General features: G+C 37.9%; 2 protein-coding genes across 3 annotated transcripts in view; both read left to right on the forward strand.

Annotated features, from left to right (window-relative positions):
- Positions 1–11,792, forward strand: part of GSPT1 (G1 to S phase transition 1) — a 30,455-nt gene extending 18,663 nt beyond the window's left edge. The window contains exons 7-16 of one of the 2 annotated variants that reach the window (XR_010885862.1): positions 369–549; positions 883–1,037; positions 2,839–2,979; positions 3,684–3,777; positions 4,132–4,212; positions 6,036–6,209; positions 6,675–6,764; positions 7,068–7,236; positions 7,906–8,216; positions 11,100–11,792. Coding sequence is in view for 1 of the 2 variants with exons in the window: in XM_067306705.1 (XP_067162806.1) it covers positions 369–549; positions 883–1,037; positions 2,839–2,979; positions 3,684–3,777; positions 4,132–4,212; positions 6,036–6,209; positions 6,675–6,764; positions 7,068–7,236; positions 7,906–7,958 (1,138 nt within the window). In the remaining variant the exon portion in view is untranslated. Of the gene's footprint in view, positions 1–368; positions 550–882; positions 1,038–2,838; positions 2,980–3,683; positions 3,778–4,131; positions 4,213–6,035; positions 6,210–6,674; positions 6,765–7,067; positions 7,237–7,905; positions 9,627–11,099 lie in introns of those variants that run through there. The other variant, XM_067306705.1, reaches the window with a different exon arrangement.
- A 3,586-nt stretch (positions 11,793–15,378) lies between these two features.
- RSL1D1 (ribosomal L1 domain containing 1) lies at positions 15,379–20,812 on the forward strand. Its single transcript, XM_067306314.1, has 9 exons — positions 15,379–15,437; positions 15,574–15,704; positions 15,818–15,956; positions 16,589–16,737; positions 16,834–16,935; positions 17,567–17,660; positions 17,748–17,876; positions 18,685–18,903; positions 20,290–20,812. Exons 1-9 carry the CDS (start codon positions 15,402–15,404, stop codon positions 20,599–20,601), a joined length of 1,311 nt encoding a protein of 436 aa, XP_067162415.1. The 5' UTR covers positions 15,379–15,401; the 3' UTR covers positions 20,602–20,812.
- The last annotated feature ends 1,097 nt before the right edge of the window (positions 20,813–21,909 follow it).

A 21,909-nucleotide genomic window follows, 5' to 3' on the forward strand; every position in this document is an offset into this window, starting at 1 on the left:
GTGCTTAGGGACAATGGATACTCGAAAGTAGGCCAAAAAATAAAAAAACTGCTCACACTATCTTTGTTGCTTTACAGGTAGTCTCAATTTCATAGCTAACTTTTTTTAAGGAGAATTTAGTAATTGAAAATGGGTGTTTGGAATCACACCCTTTTAGCTACAGGTGAAGAATAGCTATCACGGGGCAATAAAGCATAACTTTAAGAAGTCAGTATCGGTCTTGGAAATGCTTAAGTTCAGTAATGCTGATGTAGTTAAAACTGCTGAGCAGGAAAGAGATATTTTTATGAGAACTAAATCTTCAGACTTAAATTTAGTAAAAATTAATACAGAACCAGAATATTTGGGTTGTTGGATTTTTTTTGTAGGTACCTCTCATGGGCCTTAGACACAAACCAAGAAGAACGAGACAAAGGTAAAACAGTAGAAGTGGGCCGTGCCTATTTTGAAACTGAGAAGAAACACTTCACTATTCTAGATGCTCCTGGACATAAGAGCTTTGTTCCAAATATGATTGGTGGGGCTTCTCAGGCTGATCTTGCCGTGCTGGTAAGAACAAATCAGATTTTCTCTCTCTCTCTTTCCCTCTCCCCCTCTCCCTCCCTTGCCTCTTTTTTTCAAATCTTACAAAGTCTGGCAAGCTGAGTGGTTTTGGAGTTACTGTTAACAGCTTGATAAAATTGCTCACAGTTGTCATGTGATTTTTATATATGTCAATGCAGAAACTGATGGGTAGTATTGAGGTTATGCCAGTGTATTTTCCAAACTTTGTACCAATCTTGACTACCCAAAGTTAGTTATTGAATAAGGCTGTACTGTTCATTATCTGTTCTTGTATTGAGAGAATCATAGAACTTTTTTTATATGTGTGTTTTTAATTAGGTTATTTCTGCAAGAAAAGGAGAGTTTGAAACTGGATTTGAAAAAGGTGGACAAACAAGAGAACATGCCATGTTAGCAAAAACAGCAGGTGTAAAACATTTAATAGTTCTTATTAATAAAATGGATGATCCAACCGTAAACTGGAGTAATGAACGGTGAGTTTAATATTAAAAAAAACTTCATCAAGTGATATTGAACTAAAGTAAGACTAAGCCAAAGTAACTGTATGCCAAAGTCTTATTTCTGATGAAAGAATAGTGAGCTAAGGACAGAGGTTATCAAAATTGCAGGAGAAACAGAAGTATAGTTTCTAGGACAATGCATCTTGACTAAGCTTTTAGTTCTGCCTTGCTTTAAAACACTGACTGCCAAAGGACATAGTGTTTCTCTGCTTGGCTGCGTGCAGCCATATCTAACAAATCCATACATTCTAACGTAGCTTAATTGTTGACTTGGAAACTTTAAATGTACTGAAACTGAAAGGAAGTGACTCTGTTGTCAGCAGTTTTGTTTGCCAAATTCTTGATCACTTGGCCATGTTCCTGCTAAGCTCCTAGCTTAGGTTTGGTGAGAATAGCATTATCTTGCTCACCTTATATGTGTCTACCCTGTATTATTTACAGTTGTTCTCTCATGATAAGCTGAAATGAATAAGCAAATAATATATTAAGTGATTCTTGATTGCGTTTGGGTGGGGGGGGTAAGAGTCTTGTGCTGATACAGGCCTGGTAAAAATAACTAGAAAAATAAAAATATATTTTGAAGTACAGATAACTAGAATAATAAGAATGGAGCTTTTCTTTTTCTGTCTTCACACTCAAATGTTGCTTAAGGGTTTTAACTTTGCCAGGTGTCAGAACTCATGTCTTGATGTCTTGTTTAGCTTCTCTCACATCTTTCTTCTCCTCCCTGTAAGCTGGATGCTAAAAAGCACACCTCAGTCCTTCCCTGGAAATATTTGTGTAGTGAAGGGATATAGTTTTTCTTTCTACAGTAATTATAAGAGATTTCTGTTTAAGTGGAGAATATTCTGTATATGTACAGTGTATGAATATTGTCATAGTATGCATATATTCTGTCTTTAATTATCCCCAAAGTGACCTGTAGCTGCAGAATGTTCATGTGCCTCAGCCTGGGGCAGGGAGCAGAGATGCGATAAAAAAGGAAATAGGTCAGCACTTAGGCCTCAGTGGACAGAGAGATATTGGTCTTCATTTGTTAGACACTATTCTGGAGAGAATCTACCTCAATAGGTTTGTGCCATTCTTAAATCAGATTGTAGCCCCAAACTGCAGATGTGGTATGAATGCATAGTCATCTTGATTATCAAGATATATGGTCCTCTGCCAAATCCATGGTGACTTCTCCCTCACAGAGAACTTGCTGCGTTGTCAAGAATCATGAAAGATTTTGAGGAAAGCTATGAGAGATTGTGCAACCTTAAAACATCAGCCTGGTTTCCTAAGAGAGTAAGGCATGCCCAATTATGCTGTCTTGGTCCAGCCCTAACCTTCCCCAAAATTTTGAACGTTGTCAAATTCAGTTGCAACTGGCTGAGGGGGAAAAGTCTAATAAAAATATAGTTAAGTTTTATGAAATTGTCCAGAAGACTGAAAGAGACCAAGCCATCACTAAAGTGGAAGCGAGACCTAAGTAGTTGTCTGCTTGGTTTGTCCTGCTATCTTGGCCTGTATCTCTAGCCTAAAAGCAGCTATAGCACATGCTGTTTCTTATCCAGCCTAGTAATTGGCGTACATGGGGAAAAAATGATGATGCTTTACAGAGCAGAGGAATGAGGGGAATCGACAATATTAAGTTGTGCCGAAAGACTGGGGAGAAGACTCAAATAGGCCACCAGACTTATTAAATAATTTTTTTATTATTATTATTTAAACACAGTGTTATGTCATACTGGAATAATTTAAACCTATCTTGATCCATTTGTTATTTTTATAGATATGAGGAATGTAAAGAAAAACTGGTGCCATTTTTGAAGAAAGTTGGCTTCAATCCCAAAAAAGATATTCATTTCATGCCCTGCTCAGGATTGACTGGAGCAAACCTTAAAGAACAGTCAGAATTCTGTCCTTGGTATATGTATGTATCTTAAATTCAACAATTTGGATAATAGTTATATTTCAATAAAAGTCAGCGCTATAGTGAAGCTAGGAAGAAGTACAGCTTGGTGTATTGTAGCTGTGTTCAAGAATTATTGACTAAGGTACTTGATTAAATATGACCAGGACAACAGGAAGACAGAACTCTGTAATCAGCCAAATAAAAGCATTTAGTAACTGCAGAAGATGAAAGTTATCAGACTCCATAAAAGTATTAGCAGTATTCATGAATTTTTGGCTTGTGAGATTGAATGCCAGCACTTGAATTTTCCAGTGATGCTGCATTGGCTGTGTTGGGAGGAAGAATAATTGTTTGATGTGAAGTGTTTGCTCGAAGCCATATTATAATGAGCTACAAGCCATGTCTCCACTCGTATTTTCCAATACGGTTCATGGGAGTTAAAACATTAATGAAAATCATGTTTGGAACTACCTTATGGTTTGGCACTTTCAAAACACATTAAGCATATCTAGCAAGACTTTTAAAAGGGATAGTGATTTTGTGTGAATTATGCCTATGTCATGGGCATAAAAGCTACATATGCTTTCTGGGTACTACCATGTTAGCTAAGGGAACATGGATGCTAATGATGGGGTATTAAGTTAGATTTAACTGTATTTATCCATTCTTAGTAACTAGAAGGGTGCTCACATAACTGAAATGAATGCCTTTTGCTGTTTTAGTGGATTACCATTTATTCCATACCTGGATAATTTGCCAAACTTCAACCGTTCAGTTGATGGACCAATCAGGCTGCCAATTGTGGATAAGTATAAGGTACAAATCAAAATAATAGGATTCAAAGGATAAATGAACTGTTTTCAAAAAGCAGTAAATGGACTATATTTCATTACGTTTTTAGAGGATATCTTTTTTTTTCCTTTGATACGGTGGGCAGATGTCATTTACGTTTTTGAACTGTGGAATGGGGGAGGAAGTAAACCACTTTGGCATTATATGAGACTCTTAATATCTGTAATCTGTCATGAGAACAGCTTCCAAAACATTAAGTGTAGCAGTGCTAAATAACTTCATAGAGTTAAATGACCATATTTAGAATTAAATAGTAAATAGAGCAGACTCTTTAGAAAAATGTTTTTAACTTTTATGTAATAAATTATTTTTGTGAAGGATATGGGCACTGTGGTCCTTGGAAAGCTGGAATCGGGCTCTATTTGCAAAGGACAACAGCTTGTGATGATGCCAAACAAGGTATGGTAACGTTTACATATTTTAAAAGTATGACTATACTAGAAAACAGCTTGATTCTTAAAGAAATTACTCTAAATCAAAAAATTTCAATAGCTCAGTCAAGCAGAACTGTACTTTCATGTTTTACATGGGTGATGTTTCTGGGTGTGTGTATATACATACATACGTGTGTGTATATATATATATATATACACATGCATACACGCACATACAGAGATATCCATCTAGCTCTGTATGTATGGGTTACTTCCTTAGCATTCAGAATTCGAGTTGCATCTCCTTACTAAACTCAATTGCTGGGCTATCAGTCATGACAGTTTGTTTGAACTATGTTTTGCTTTGGATTTGTACAGTTGGCCCTAAAACCTTTTTGTGCTGCTGTGGGTTAGTATTCAAATATCAAAACTCCCCCCCCCCCCCCCAAAAAAAAGGAAATAGGAAAAATTAAAAGGATACAGACAGTACAATGTGTTACAATGAAAGACCGAAAGCCGTAAAGCTTGCTCTAGTTAATGAATAGTTTGTTTGTGCAGGTAGGCAGCTGTTCCATGATGAAAGATTACTACTGTCACTATTCAGAATCATTATGCTGTCCTGAAGGATGTGAAAATGTAACATAGTGTAAGAGAGAGGCAGCAGCTAAGAATAGTGTTCTCAACAAATGGTGGTATCTGTTTCCATTAGTTTCTTACAAAAAATAATTTGGAAAATTTGATCATTCTTACCTATTTATTTTATCTCGATTTAAGCTGAGACACTCTTTCCACTTCTGTACACTGAAATAGTTTGCTAGAAAATGTCTCAATACTCATGTGCGATTACTTTATTGCTTACTGAAAACTGTTATTTCTTAAATAAGATAATTGATTAGATTGACTTCCATGTCACCTTTCTCGAGAGTTGCTGCACCTTAAAGCTGAATGTAGAGGGTCTGAGATTATACTTTTCAGTTTTTAAGGTAACTTAAACTGTAGCTTTCTATAAAACTGTTTGATATGCATCTGATGCCCATGTTATTTTTGGGTTGACTGGGAGAATAACCTTAACCAAACTGTTATATTGTAGAATTTCTATTTAGTAATTCTTCAGCACTTTTGATTACACACATTTTTTAATTAATTGCTTTGGCAGTTAATAAGGAGGGAACTAAAACTTCAGGAAGTCAGAACAATAACCCTCTTTCTGAAATTACCCCTCTTTAACTTCTCTGCTATTCCAATTTTTATTTCCTGGTGATATCTAGTAGTGAGTAAGGATACAAAACCAGAAGAGAGTATATAGGAACATCAAGAAAATTCCTTTCCACTGTTTGTGTGGGGAGCAGTCATTAGATATATATCTGGTATTTTTTATCATCTTCTCCAGGAAAACCTGTAGAACTTGGAATTTCTAGGATTTCCTAGATGGCATTAATATTCAGACTGTAATATTTTGAATGTAGTGAGCCTGTGTAACAATGTGGTTTGCATTCTCCTTAGTGGATAATATGCATGTATTCTCTCATCTCTTTATAAATTTTAAAGTGACTTCACTTTCAGACATAGTGGATAAGTTTTAAATTTGCTCTCCATTGAACATATGTTATAGAATTATATGAATTCAAATCTGTTGAATAAATATGCTATGTTATATTTTAGTAACGGGAAAAATGGGAAGTTCTGTTACATCGTTCAAATGCTTTACATGTTGTGAAGCTTGTAGAACTGAGTATAATGGATTCAAACTATAATGGATTTATGTATTGAAATCATGTTCCATTAAAGTGATTTTGTTAGAGACTAAAATATTCATGTTAGAAAACTGCACTTTTGTTTTCTTTTAAGCACAACGTGGAAGTTCTTGGAATCCTTTCTGATGATGTAGAAACTGATTCAGTAGCCCCAGGTGAAAATCTAAAGATCCGACTGAAGGGAATTGAAGAGGAAGAGATCCTTCCAGGATTTATACTCTGTGATCCCAACAACCTGTGTCATTCTGGACGTACATTTGATGCCCAGGTAGAATAACTAACATTTAATTGCTATATAAGTGGGTAAAGAGTACTAAAATATTTTACCTGTGTTCAACAAATCTAAATTTCAGTAGTTTTAAGCTTTAGTTCAGATTTTTGACTCACTATCGTATCTCTAAATTGACCATAATATACATACTTGCGACTCTGGTGTCAGAAATCTGAGTTCTAAAAATATCAATCACTTGTCCCGAATGTAACCTCTGCATTAAGTTTTAGACACTTATAATCTTGAAAGCAAGGTCTTTTCTGGCCAATTCTTCCATTTAATACTTAATATTATAAACAGTTAAGTCACTTCTGAATTTTATTTTTTTCACCAAAATTGGTTAAATGTGGGTATATTGTTCAACTATACATTTTAATATAGAACTGTGTTTGGTTATTCTCTGATCTGTAATAATGAAATGAGGAAGAAATATGCTTATATTTATTTTTGATTGTTTTGCAGATAGTGATAATTGAGCACAAATCCATTATCTGCCCAGGTTATAATGCTGTGCTGCACATCCACACCTGTATTGAAGAAGTTGAGATAACAGTAAGCATCTCTTAACTGGGGATATGAATAATCTGAATATAGACAATACACTTCCTGGGGGCAGGAGGTCTTTCGGTACATATGTAGAGCAACTAACAAATCCAGCCTTGGTTGGAATCTTTGGCACACAACCAAAATGGCAGTAAGAAATAACGATCAATTCTCTTAGGCAGTAAATCTTGAAGTTCTTTTTTGTACTTTTAAATGTTTTTTTCTTAGACCACTCATCAGTTTCTTTTAGAAAGGAAGAAAAAATATATATATATTTTAGCACTCACAGATATTCATTATTTTCTTATGCAGGCCTTAATCTGCTTGGTAGACAAAAAAACAGGAGAAAAAAGTAAGACACGGCCCCGTTTCGTAAAACAAGATCAAGTATGCATTGCCCGTTTAAGGACAGCAGGAACCATCTGCCTTGAGACATTCAAAGATTTCCCTCAGATGGGGCGCTTTACCTTAAGAGATGAGGGTAAGAGTGCTTGGTCAATAATTATTAATTTAACTGCTGCAAAAATACGTTTATTTGAAATAGAAAATCTTGCATGGAAATGAGGTATTAAAAATGCTGGTATCTAGTGGGAAACTGTTATATAAATAACTGCATAAAGAAATCTAAGCAAAATGCTGTCATTGTACATTGTAATTTTTTGCTAGTAACAAAGAATGTGTTTTAGAGGAATAATGTACAGAAGTATGCACTGTGAAACAAAAGGCTGAACTGGAAAAATTTATGTCAGTGAAATTAGGGGGGTGTTGTATGTTGGGCTTTAACTTGTGCTTACCCTGGTAAAAACTCTTAAGGATTTTTGGGACGTGTTTAAAATAAGTTACATTTAAAAACTGCAGAAACAGGAGTTGTAATTCCCTTATATACCAATGATTAAATGGTATGTCTATATAGGATAAAGTAGCTTCTGTTGCTTAAAAAAAAAAAAAGTATTAGTGTTATTTTTAATATTTTATTGTACTTTTAAAAATGCACTGATGCTTTGGCAATACAGAGAATAAATTGCTGTATTGTATAAATTCTAATATTCTGGAGAGCCCGTATTCTGGGGGGAAGCTTTCACACTCTTTAGAGGTATATACATTCTTTTCAACAATATATCTAACTCTAGTATTTGTCTCCTTGGTTTAGGTAAGACCATTGCAATTGGAAAAGTTCTGAAACTGGTTCCAGAGAAGGACTAAGCATTTTTCTCAATGACCCCCGCACAATACTGTGAGGAAAATCGACTCTGCAAAAGCCTACTTCACACCGCCTTCTTATTTTCTGCCCATTGATAAACTTCTCCCCATATTTTGCAAAGACAAATTTCACAGCAAAGGTCCACATTATGTCAGCTTTCTCATATTGAGAGCTCTGCTATGCCACTGTTGAATTTCCCCCAAAAGAATTTTTTTTTTCTCCCAAATTCTGCTTCCTTGGAAAGATTCGGCAATAGCTTTGTAAGTGATGTGGACATAATTGCCTATAATTATGAAAATTTAAAGGATTTTTAATGTTTAATTTCCCCCAGCATATATTAAGACATCTTTTTTCCAGGCAGATCATTCAGAGTGTGCGAGTGTGTGTGCACATGTTACAAAGACAACTACCATGTTAATAAACTATTCAATTTGAAATCTTTTTCGGTATTTGAATTACTTTTGAATAATGTTTTTTATCTGGATGTAACACAGTTGCATTAGCTTTTTAACTTTCCAGTAACCTAGATATTTGGTTACTCGGACTTTTCTAAACTCCTCAGCCTCCCCACACACACAGTTTTAAATGAGGCAATTAGGCACTCAACCAAGTTTGTATTACAGGAATTAGTTTTGCCCCTTCCCTTTGAATGCATTCTTAAAATTAAAAACATTCATGCAAATGTGGCACCTTCATTAGCTTTACATTTGTTAATAACTACAGCAAATTTAGGTTGACTTAACATGTTTACTAGACACAGTAAGTCAGTTTTGAAGGCTAGAACTACATATTGTGTCTTTATAAAATACAGCGTTATTGAATTCTTAACTGCAGAAAATGCTAACAACGAGTAAATCAGTGAAACTTGCAAAAATAAGAGAATTTGTGGCAATCGTGCCTATTAGTATTTATAAGAGCTACATTTTTGTGGGAGAACTGGGCCAATTAAAAAGTGCCAGTTATATAAGTTACTCAGTTCACCCTGTCTTTAATTTAGAGGGCTGGATAATCCTTGCTGTTTTAAAGATCAGTCTGAACTGAGAGGGAGAAAGACTATTTAAATCCCTAAGAGTTTGCACATACTGAAATATGGGAGGGTCAGAATCAAGCACAGTCTGTAAATTTTTGCATATCAAAGCAATGTAAGCTTGTGAGGACCAGTGATGTTTTCTGGAGAAATTAAAAGCAAAACTGGTTCAAAATAAAGCTTACTCAGTACAACTTGAAGGAGCTGCATAACGAAACCCTAGTTAGCTGCACTTTGAAAGTACAATTGCTATCCTGATTCTAACAATTAGGATGAAGGCTAACTGATTTTTCATTTTCCAGAGTATTACTAGTAATTATTAAAAGGAATCTTCCGAGCTTCTTCAGAATGTCTTAAACTAAACATTTTCAGTTGTACAATTGTGGTGAGCCCATCTCCTCCCCCAAAAGTTTACAGTCTAGTGACTGTATCTGAATTCACAGAACTCAAAACTGAAACAGATTTACCTTTTTGGGGTTGTTTTGGGGTTTTGTTTGTTTCTTTGTAACTGTGGAACTCCCATTCATTTCACTTACAGCTACATTGTATGGACAGAAGAAGTTATTGTCCTTCAGTTTCATATGACTACACTTGTAGCTACCGTAATGCATGGAATTTAAATAAATTTTATTATGTCTGCAAATCTCTGGGCTTTTATTTTTCTGGTAAATCAGAGTTTTAAAGTAACTTTTTTTCTACCAAGTGAACAAAACCCACAACTCCTTGGATTTTAAGCTAATGAAGAAATCAAAAGCCAAGGAAATTTACTGTGTTATTCTTGTTCTGGATTGATTTAAGATTTCCACCTATCAGTGTGCTCTCTTGAAGTCAGCTCATGGATTTTAAATTCTCCAAGACCATCACTGGAGAATTTTTACAGTTCCTAAAATTCCTAAATTGTTCAAACTTTTAAAACTTTTCCTAAGCATTGCAATACATCTCACAACTACATGATGCTCAAGTGGAATTTTCCCTTTAGAGCAAACTTAATGAGGAATTCTAAAATTTTGTTATTTTGGGGCTGGATGGAATGTATTCATTGCAAAACTGAAAAAATCATCTGGTGGGTTGAAATGCTAGTACACAAAGTCTTAGCATCTCCATAACTCATCCCATCTAGTGTTTTTGATTACCATTTCCATGAATCAAATTAACATCACCTTGTCTATAAAGGGAAGCTTAAATAAAATTTTAATCTACAATTTACGATTCAAGATACTAAGCAATATGAGATTTTTTTTTCATTAGGGTATAAAATATTTGCATTATATAACATTTAAACATGCTGATATGGAAATATAAAGTATAAGTCTACACTAATTGGCTGCATTTTAGCTATAAGAGCTAAAAAATACATTATATTTGAATAATCCTCAGATTGCATTTCAACTTTTTTTTATTACATCTCCATTCTACATTTTATAGTCCCATTTTTAGTGCTACTGAATACAGCTGAATTTAGATCAAAGAGAAAAAAAATCTGTGGCTTTGTTTGAAATAAATAGTATTTGCTGATTCATTGATGTAATAAACTTTTTTAAATGATCATTTTGAGTACTTATTTCCTATTGTGAAAATGTGGTACACTGCATTGAAGATGTAGGAGCTGTGCAGCCACAACAATTTAAAACAGGAAAAAAAAAAAAAGGAAATGGAAGTTGGATTGAAGCTACAGGCACCCCAGGAGCACTGCCAGTATAGCTATACTAGCACATGATACTGGCAGAGTATTCCTGAAGTGGATGTAACTTACACCAGCAAAACTGAAGTGGTTTTTTTTTTTTTTTTTAGTGGAAAAGAGGGGATTGAAGTTTTTCTCCAGTATGATTGCATTTACAGCAGCTTTTGTATGCAGTGCAGTACTGATCTGGATCATGCCTATTTTCCCTGACTGTTGGCCAAAGTTTGTAGTGTAGATATGGCTTAAGTGCATAGCCATGATGTAACTTATAAAAACATAAACTAAAATGATAAAAATTAAGATCTTGTATGTTCTTGAAATAAAAGCCTTGATATATGTAACAATAATTAAATGTAAAATAATCTGAATGAATGTGCAGCAGTACTGATTATTTTGCAACAAGAAAATAATTATTTTACTTCTTGTAACTTGCAGAAACAAGCACGCTAAATGAAGAAATGGGTATGCCAATTAGTTGACTAACTTTGCCATCAACTTGAATCTACTTGAAACAACACCATGTACTTTGATCATGTTTGCAGACAATTGGAAACTAGCATACGTTTGTACGCTATGATGGCACCAGCTAGCTTCCTGATGCACTTGTTTTGGTAGTAAATTGTATTCTTAACAGCAAGCTATTAGGATGGTGTCTTAGTGTTGTAAGAAAAACGGCTGTTTTAAAGAGGTTTATCCACAGGGATATCTGCTGGTAATGAATTTTATGCCCCTCCACAGATTTTTTTCAGTGGCATAAAGGCCCAGCGAAGATTGCTCAATGAAGAACCTCTGTTTTAAACTACTTTTGACACCAGTCCAAATATTAAATACTATGTTAATTATGAGAAATGTGAGGGTTTTTTAATAAGTGTTTATTATTGAGTATTACATAAGAAAAAAGATTGTTTCAATTGTCCCAAGTACTTGATTCTGTATTACTCTGGCTTTTTGATTCCTAATGCAGACTGTTTAAATGATGATGTCAAAGCAGATGAAATGTACTCCAGACAAGACTGTTTTCTTCCTGAACTGGTACTTAAAGGCTCTTACTTGTTCTGCTGTTTTTGTATACCCTATAGAGCATTTGGTAAAGAAAAATATACCAACAAAACTGGAGTTACTACTGAAGATCTTACATTGTGAACCTGTTTCTTTGTGTATATTTTAGTGCACTATAAACCTGCCAAAATGGTTTTTTTTCCTCTGAAGAAATGCTAGAAAGGAGTCTAGTCTAAATATAAAATGGAAATTTATGCTAACAAACCCAGAATCTGTTGTGTGTATGTTTAACTTTTTATAATACAAACTCTTTCATTGGCTTTCCTTCACAAAAAGGTTCAGTTTCCAACATAAGTTGGATTTTTCTACCTTTACCCTCAGCTATCTACACATACACCAAAAACAGTCCACGTATTTCTAAGAGCAATGAGAGAGATGAGGGTCTAACTACTGGGGAAAAAATTTACTTGAGACTGTTTTCCTGTCATTTTGTTAGTGCCACAAGCCTGCAGAGCTGTTGATAGGCAAAAGATGACAATAGGAAAATTTTGCAGCTTGTGTCACCAGGACAGGTGCCTCCGTTCTTTTGAAGCAGTCATCTCGGAATAACTTGGAGTGTAAGCATCCGTCTATCTGATAGCTAGAGGCTTACACTGGGACTGCAAAGGAACACAATCTAAAAAAAAACCCTAGTGTTTCAACTCCAGAACTAGCAGGAAGATGCTGCTCTTAAGTCCCTTTTATAAGGGACTTCTTAATCTGTCTGGTTGAATTTCTGCATTTTCTTTGCACTACTTTTGTTGCAAGAAGTACACTTTATGAAGAGCTAGGATTTTGACATCTGCCATCAAACTATCGGGAGTAACATGAGCCTGCTAAGGGAAATTCTGGGAGGCACACGAAGGGAGTAGTCTTTAACCCCAAAGACCCATTTACAATAGCTGCTTGTACATCCCTTTTGCCAGGAGCAAGCATAAAATTAGGAATATGCTGAAACATCATCTTAGATAAGTAATACAGTGGAATGGTTGGCAGATACATCCTTTTAAATCTTAGCATTTAAATAAGTGTGACAAGTGGCTTAGGGAAAAACACATACTTTCATAAGCAGACAAAGCTAAACTGAAGGCTACAGCAGAATATGGTTAGCTTACAGGTAGAGCATTTATGGAAGTCACAAATATAGTTTTCCTTGTAAGAATAGCTACTCATTTGCAAACGTCCAAAATTAAAATTACATTTTTCATAGTTTACTTTCATTGTATGCAATTCACATATTAAGCTGAAACATTATTTATCCAGAGATTAACTAACTTAGCAGGGGTTTTTTTTCCCCATGACAGCTCTATTAGCTATGTCAAATACCTTTCAAGAGAAAATTATCATAATAAGTCAGTTAAATCACATCTAGTGAAATTTAGTCATGGCAGACTCAAAAGCTTGCAGAAAAATGTATTTGGATGAGACTGATATTTGAGAAATTTGAATTTGAGTCCCTGATAACAGTCCCTTTAATTTTATCTTATTAATGTTATGCTGACCCAGTACAATCATGCTTCAAACACACTGTTCAATCATAGCTTACAAAACTAGCCTGGCTTATTTTCAAAGAAAGAGGCTTCCCATGCAGTCATCTGACTTTTTCTGTTTTATTACAACATGTTATAATAATATGTTTCTGTTTTATTAAATCATGTCTGCTGTAAAATACACAAGGCCTATGAAGAGTCAGGAACAAGGCTAATACAATTAGCAGATAATAAAATGCCACAGCTTGTATCATTTGCATAGAGTTTTGCCAGTGCTCAAAAGATTTTAATGAGTCTGTCTAATTTAGCTGCTCTGCATGGTCTCAACCCTTCTATACTTTCTCCAATCAATAGTTCATATTACAACTACCTGGTGACAAATGATGACTTTTCTTTTTCCTAACCAGTTTCATTTATTTTGTTTATTGGCCCAAGTCACAGAAGAGAAAGTCAAAATTTCCATTTTCCAGGAACTTTTTCACTCTTTAATATCAGTATATGACCTACTCTACAGCAACTTACACTAAGTCAGTTAAGACGCAACCAACCTCCTTAACTCTGTATGCCTACCTCAAATTACAAACAGTGAATGGGCAACTAAGCAATGTTGAAGGTGCTACTCCAAGCTCTTCCCTAAGGCTGGGGAAGTGTCAAAGCCATTGGCTCTTTCACTGTTGCCCCATGAACACCACCGGCAGAATTAAAACATAAATTGTACATAAAGTAGCTTGTCAGAGACGAGGGTACTTTAATCCCTCTCTCTTTGTACTGGGAGAGCAACAAATTGTGTTGGAAGACATCTGATGAAAAGGAATAAGGGCATGGTTAGAAAGGCAAAGAGCAAGGAAAAAAATGGAGGACTAGAGCAAGGAACTAATAATTTCATGTATGTTTAACCCCCAGTTACACATAGCTAGATTATCTATGTGGTAGCTTGCTAGTGTTATGAATGAGGAGGGCCCAAAGCTGCCAGGGGAGACACAGCGCTGTGGAACAAGGCCAGACTAGTGCCAGGCTAGGTCTGGTCTGGAAACAGCGCATTGGTGCAGTGGAATAAGCTTCTCAGAGCTAAGCCCGTTTCCTGCAGTCAGTCCATGAGTTTCTAACCTGAAACAGAGACGCAGCAGCTCTGCCTTGACTATTCACGAACAAGGAAGAACTGGTCGGGCATGTGATACTCAGCGGCAGCCTTGACTGCCGTGACCGGGAAATGGCAGAGTTCAAGATGCTGAGGGGAGTGAGGAAGATGAGCAGCCGAGTACAGACCCTGCGCTTCGGGAGAGCAGGTTTCGTTTTGTTCGGGGAACCGGCAGGCGGGATCCCATGGGAGGCAGCTCTGAAGGGCAAAGGGGTTCAGGAAAGCTGGCAGCAGGTCTTTAAGGACAACCTCCTCCAGGCACAGACAGTCCCTCCTGATATTGGGGGAACAACTGGACGTATCAGGAGATTGGCTTGGCTAAACAGGGAGCTTACGAGAGTGCCCCAGTGCGAAGCGGCAGTGTACAGGAGGTGAAAGCAGGGACAGGCTGCAACGGAGCAATCTAGAAACATTGCTGAGGCAGGCAGGGATGGCATGAGGAGAATCAAAGCTCGTCCTGGGTGGAAACTGGCCAGGGACAGCAAGGGCAGCAGGAGCTCCTACTGCTACAACGGTAGCAAAAGGCTGAACAAGGAAAAATCAGATGGTTGCTGAGTGGGGCAGGTGACCTTGTGACAGCGGACACAGACAAGGCTGAGGTGCTCGATGCCCTCTTGGTCTCAGGCTTCATCAGCAAGGTCTCCCAGCCCTCTGTGCTTAGATAAAGCAGAAGAAACATCAGCAGCGAATGCGGACCAAGCCCAGGATCACTTGGGAAAAAACTGGACCCTCACACGCCCACGGCACCAGCTGGACGGGCCGCACCCGGGGATGCTGAGCAGCCGGCTGAAGCCACAGCGAGGCTCCTCCTGTCACCTTCGGAAGGGATAGGGGAGGCTCCCGACGCCCGGCGAAAAGCCAGCGTCGCACCCGTCTTCAGAGAAGGCCAAAGGGACGGTCCGGGAGCTACGAGCCCGCCAAGCCCCGCGGGCGCCGTCGCCCCCGCCGCCACCCGCCCGGGCGCCGCCGGCAGCCTGCCAGAGCGGCCCGCGCCGCGCCGGCCCCGCCCCGCCCCGCCCCGCCCCGGAAGGCGGCGGCGCGCAGGCGCGGGCGGCACGTGGCGGCGGAGCCATGGCGGGCGCGGAGCGGCGGCTGGAGCGTGCCCAGGTACCGCGCGGGCCGGGCGGGGGGGCGGGAGCGCCGGGCCGGGCCGGGCCGGGCCGGGCCGGGCCTGACCCGACCCGACCCGACCCGACCCGACCCGACCCGACCCGACCCGACGCGCGGGCTGGTGCCGTCCTAGGTGCGGAAGGCGGTGCAGGCCCTGCTGGCGTTCGCGCGGAGCGGCGCGGCGCGGCTGCTCGGCGAGGGCGAGAGCGTGTTCCTGGTGGTGACGGTGTGGAAGATCCCGCGGGCCCAGCGCCTCATCACGCTGTGAGAGAGCGGCGCGGGCGGCGGCGCGGGCGGCGGCGCAGCGGGGCCGCTGCAGGCGGCGGGGCGGGTCTCTGCCCGCTCTGAGCCCCTCCTTCCCCGCGCTGCCGTTTCAGACCGCTGCCCCACGGCATCCGGGCCGACGGCGCCGAGGTCTGCCTCTTCACCAGGGACGAGCCGGGCCTGGCCGCAGAGCAGACCGAAAACATGTACAAGAAGCTGCTCGCGCAGAAGGGCGTCACGAGCGTTAGCCAGGTGAGAGCCGCGGTGGGCGCGGGGCCGCCCCGGCGGGGAGGCGGAGCGGTTGCCTTGCTTGCTTTTTCTTTTCTTTTGCCCTCCCCACTGTTTAATAGATGTGCTTCTGTGTCAATGATCTCTGGCCAGAGTTTTTCTGAAAATTCAAACTGCATTTTTTTTCTAAACTTCAAAATTTACTCAGAGTAATTTCTTCAGTTCAAAACTGAGTCTATTTAATAGATGCGTCTGCTAGAGAAAATGGTTCAGTATTTAATGTGAATAAACTAACAATTTAAAAAATTCACAATGTGAAACGATAGGAGCCCTTGGCAGCTCCATTGTATTTATGCCACTAGCAATAAAAGTGGAAAATTATTTTTATTGTTATATTTACTTCATTTAGGTGTTACCATGTGCTCTAGCTCTGTTTGGTGCCATGCAGTTACTATGCAAGAGATCCATACTGTTTGACTCTTAAATAAAAAGAACAGTATCCTTTTTCTATTGGTTGTCTTCAGTGTTCAAAAATTGGGAGGACAAAATAACATATCTTGATAGACTAGCAATTACACAAGTTAGTTCTGTGCAGTTTTAAGAAGTATTCTAGGCTGTTTTCAGCAGCTGGGACTAAGCTGTTGCTTACATTGCAGATCATCTCATACAAAACTCTCAGAAAAGAGTATAAACCATTTGAAGCAAAACGTCGTCTCCTGAACAGATTTGATCTCTTCCTGTCTGATGACCGAATTAGAAGACTGTTGCCCTCACATCTAGGAAAACACTTCTATCGAAGTAAAAAGTAGGTCTTTAACTTCTGTGCAGCTGCTTTGCAGTATCTTATAAAAACTGAATCTTCTTTGTAAAGTGTTTTTCCCTCCTCCCCTTTCTTCCTTAGGGCACCTTTATCTGTAAACCTGAAAGCCAGCAACCTTGCTAAGGAACTGCACAAACATATCCAGGGAACTGTACTCCCAGTTACCAACAAAGGTTGCTGTTAGTAAGTATAAGTCAATTAATGCTTCACTTGGACTATTGTACCTTAACTGTAGGAGTTTTAAGTGAGTTATTTATTTTTATTCTATTAATATGTGAATAAAATAAGTTGAGGCACCATTCTAGATATAGACCCTTTTGAATCATAATATCTGTTGTTGTTGGGTGTTTTTTTTTTAATAATTTTAATGAGAAGTCTTACTGTAGGATATCACTTCTTATCTCTTTTTCCTGATAGTTAAGGAATTTCTAGGCAATTGTCACTATCAAACAGCATATACAATCTTAGAAATATTACTGTTAAATTAGATAAAAACTACTTTCAAAACATTCTATTCTTCTAAGACTTTTTTGTTTGTCTTGCATCTAAAACCATCTAAATCTGCAATATGCTTAGTAATATAAGGTAGAAGTTACATATCCAAATACAAAAAGGTTAATGTAATACAGGCAAATCCATTGTGACTTATTACAAAAGACTACTGCAATAGCAAGCCATCCATTACGATAATTCCAGATAAGTGGGTTTTTCATTTCTGGATATGCCTAAGAACAAGTCAATTGATTAGAAGAAGTATGGTTTTTTTGTTGTTTTTTTTTTTTTTACCTATACGTAAATATTACTCTCCTTTCAGTACAGCACGTATAGGTCACACTGGAATGGAAGCTGATGAGATACTAGAAAATGTCATTGCTGCAGCTGAGGTGATTGCAAAGAAGTTACCAAAGGTACTGCTGACTGATGACACTAAATTATGAAATGCCTTGGCTTCAGCTTTGTTATTTTTATATAATACACACTTTTTTTTGTTGCAGAACTGGAAAAATGTAAAAATTCTTCACCTCAAAACAGTTAAATCAGTTGCTCTTCCAATCTTTACTGCACAAATCTCCAACTTAGATGAGCTTGACAAAGAGCCATCTGTTGATAAAAAGGAAGAAGAGGTAAAAAATTTATTTGAACTAAGCCGTGAAACCCTATGGAACCGCTTGTTCTTTGAGTACTCTTTATGCATTATAGTATCTAATATGTTGGTTCTGAACATGTTGGCAGTGGATTCCAGGCATCTGTGGCTACAAATGGGTTAGGTACTCCTGACTTTGGGCACTTGCAATACTTGGTATCATGAGCTCATGGAAACTCCCTGATAGGTTATAAAGCAAACTGGAAATAGAATAGTAGCAGGCCATTCTGTAAGGTACAAGTTTCTGCCCTTTAACTGTAGGGATCTGAGATTTCTTCTCAGAACTTTTTGCTTGAATTTAATGTTTATTCACATTTCCCATCTGAAAATACATTAATTAACATATACGCAGATTAAGACTATGCATCCATTACTTATCTGCTAATCAGTGGCATCTGAATAATTCACAAGCTCAAATATTTACATCTGATTTTGGTGTTTTTTCACCTACTTATCTTGAAAATATCAGCTATTTCTTTACACAGAGTTTTGTGGATGATGTTTCTGTGCCCAAAATAAATTGAGAGCATACACATTCAACTTACAGGCTGTAATCCTGACATTATTGCTGTGCATTTATGTAGTTTTTGTAATGAACTCTTCTCACTCTGCCAGTTATGCTTTTTTTTTTTTAATGTTTTACATATGGTTGACCAGTCAGGTCTATAGAACAATATTTACATCGACATTGCTAGAATGTCTTATGTTTTACCCATACTAAAACAGATCATTATATATTTAGAAATACTGTGGGTATATGTCTGAGATAAACTTGCAATTAATTCTAGAAGAAAAAGAAAAGAAGGGAAAAGAAACCAAAGAAAGCAGGTAAAAAAATGACTTCAGGTGAAGTTGCTGTGACAACTGAAATTAATGCTACTGCTGCTAACCAAGAACCAGAGATAAAAGAAAAAGCAGAAGTAGTCCAAGAACCAGACGATGATGACGATGGAGAAATTCCACAACTAGTGCCTATTCAAAAAACAACCAGCATAGCTGAGCTGAAGGTAATTGTCTATTAATATTGAGAAACTCACATTTTGGTTAAAACTAAACATTCTGAACCGATTAAATTCATTGCTCCTTAGAGAAAAATATGTTTCAACATACATCAAGTGAAATGGATTTTTGGGGGGGGGGGTAAAATACTATGAAAGCAAGGAGTTAGTATATGTGGGGGGATACCTTGGGAACTTTTCTATTAACCCCTCTTACAGACAAAGGAAGCCAGTACTTTGCTGTCCTTTACTTCTGAATAGTGGCAGTTCTGTCTAGCTAAAATGACAGGTCTGAAGTCAGAAGAAGGAGAAATGATTGAGAAACAGCTTGGTATTTAATTAAATTAAATATTTAATTTTTAAATTAAAAACTGCTTGTAAAAATTAATTATATTTTAATATATCATCATCTGCCTGGAGTGCAAAACTTAAGGAAAAACAAACAACACATTCTGTAGCATAGTAGCCTGCAGTATTAATAATCACAAAATATAAACTGAGAGCCCACAGCTTGTGTGAAATACTGTACAGTTGTATTATTATCAGTATTGGAGACAATGTGGCTCACATGACTAACATGCCTGCTAAACAACCAGACTGATCGTATTCACGTTCAAGATCCTAATTGTTTTATTCATCCATTTTGTTTCGATAACATTTCTAAATTCAGTTTAGTTCATGATTGGAGTATACCCTTGAACTCTATCTATGTGCCTGTTCAGGGATGTCCAACCTACAGCTAAGAATACGTGCAGCCCACCAAGGACATTCATACAGCTTGCTTCAAGCTGCTGTCATATGATAGGCCTAGGTTAGTTCATGTGATGAGATGTGCTTGCCAGAGCCCTGGGAGAGATACAGCTGGAGTTGGATTGTATGAATTGTTCTGTTGACAAAAAACCTGCTCTCATGGGGGCCTCTTGGGAATGTGTGCCAGTCTCTAGGGAGTACTAGGCTTAGTGCATAGACAGATTGCAGTCAGTTTATATCTTCACAGATCGGGTCTACTTAAAGTCCAGCTCTGCTGAAGCTAGTAAGTCCAGACACGTGGCAAGAAAGGGACTGTGGTATGAAGCTCTGCCAGCAGATTAGCTCAGTGACCTGGCTGGCCAAACAAGTGAACGTCCGTGCATCAGCGAAATCTATTTACTGCCTTACACTGTTACACACCATATTGTGTACACATGATATTGTGTGTAATAGTGTTTCATGACTGGTGTGTTAATTCTGCACTTCCTGCCTGAAATGTGAACAGATCATTTGTGCTAGGGAATAGTGCAATTGATAGAAAGCGTTTGTCATTTATGATAGTTTTCACTGATCTCTCTTCTTGGAAAAACAGTAAAGATGTTTCTTATGTAGAAGGGTAATGGCTTTTTTGTCTCTTAAATACAGAAAATGGAACCAAGTCAGAGTCCAGAAAAAGGTGACAAGCTGGGCAAGAAAACTAAAACACGCCTTGGTAAAAGAAAAACATCTCTACCTCAGGAGACTCCAAAAACAAAACATAAAGTTACTGAAGAGCGGGCAGACTTGCAGATATCACCAAAACAAAAACAAGTCAAGCAGTTCAGCATGCCAAAGGAGGCAATAAAGGAAAAAGAGCTGAAAAAGACTCCCAGAAAGCCTGAAGCAAAGTCTTTTGCAACACCTAAAGCTGGCAAACTAGTACAGTCAGCCAAGAAATCTTCCAAAACACCAAAATAAACACCCAAGAAAAAATCAGCCTGAGTATTATCTATTGTAACATTTTATATAGTCATTCAATGGTGTCTTTTTAGGAAGTAAATATATTAATGAAATAATGTACCTTCTTAAGAAAATCTGATCCTAGGAGCTTTTTTCACTGAGCTCTGTAATGATTCTTTAGTGTTTCCTTCTAATGGAGGAGTTGGAACAAATAAACACGCTAACTTGGTTGGCTGTATTTCTTTGCTTTTTAGACTAGGAAAAGATAAAAGTTCTTAAGAACTCAAGTGTCAAAGGGCAGGGAGGGGACTATTCCGGGCAAAAGTTGAGGAAATGTTGCATAGAATGACCTCTTTCCTTCAGCATAACTTGGCACTGGAACAAATACTGGCTAAAGCAAGTACCAAGAGCAGTCAATTTAGCTTACAATTTACAAGATTAAATCTGAAATAGCTGCTATCATTTTTCTTGAATTGTTCAATATAATGAAAATATCAATTTTATTCCAGGTATGTAAGTCAGCAGCTTGACTACAAGCAAAGGTTAATGTATTTTTAGCTATTTTTACTTTGGTATTCATCTACAGATTAAAAGTATGGACAATTTAGTCAATTTGGATGTTTATTCAAAATAAAAACTATTTTTAAACTGTCAGTTCTTGAATTCAAAGTCATAGCTATGAGAGGGGATAAAATGTGTTGGTATAGATTTTCTCACACTGCAGATCTTTTTATTGGAATGGTAGGTGCTCTCTTTTTTCAGCACTGGATAGTACAAGAAACTGGTTTTGTTTTCCTTTTTTTCTTCTATCTGTTTTTGGGCAAGTGTTCAAGAACTATACATGCTACTATCAGCAAGCGTATTTTTCCCTTCTGTTCAAGCAAAATGTGGGTTCAGTAGCTTGAACAGTTCCAAGCAGTACAATTTATTTTTGCCTTGTGCTAGTTCCTCTGTGACTCAGACCCCTTCTCTGTCAGCTGTTCTCTACTGTCACTCATTCATTCATCCCCTTGACCTGTTAAACTGTTTTTTTCTCTTATGTCTGTGCAGTTTTGCCCCCAATGTCCATTCTTTTCAGTCTTTCTTCTCTACTGAAGACTTATTTTCTTCACAATAACTAACTTGAAATTTATCTTTTGGTACAACTCCTGTTTTGAACTGTTCTCTCCTGTTCCTTGTTCTCTCTTCACATAGCACCATGCAAGAAAAATAATGCAGCTTTCCCTCATCCAATTCTCCCATCTTCCTGTGAACAGAGATGTCTGTTCTTCCTTAGAAGTGGAATATAATAATAACAAATTCCCACATATTCTTATATATATCCAT

The sequence above is a fragment of the Apteryx mantelli genome, chromosome 16, assembly GCF_036417845.1.
Source record: "Apteryx mantelli isolate bAptMan1 chromosome 16, bAptMan1.hap1, whole genome shotgun sequence".
Taxonomy (NCBI): domain Eukaryota; kingdom Metazoa; phylum Chordata; class Aves; order Apterygiformes; family Apterygidae; genus Apteryx; species Apteryx mantelli.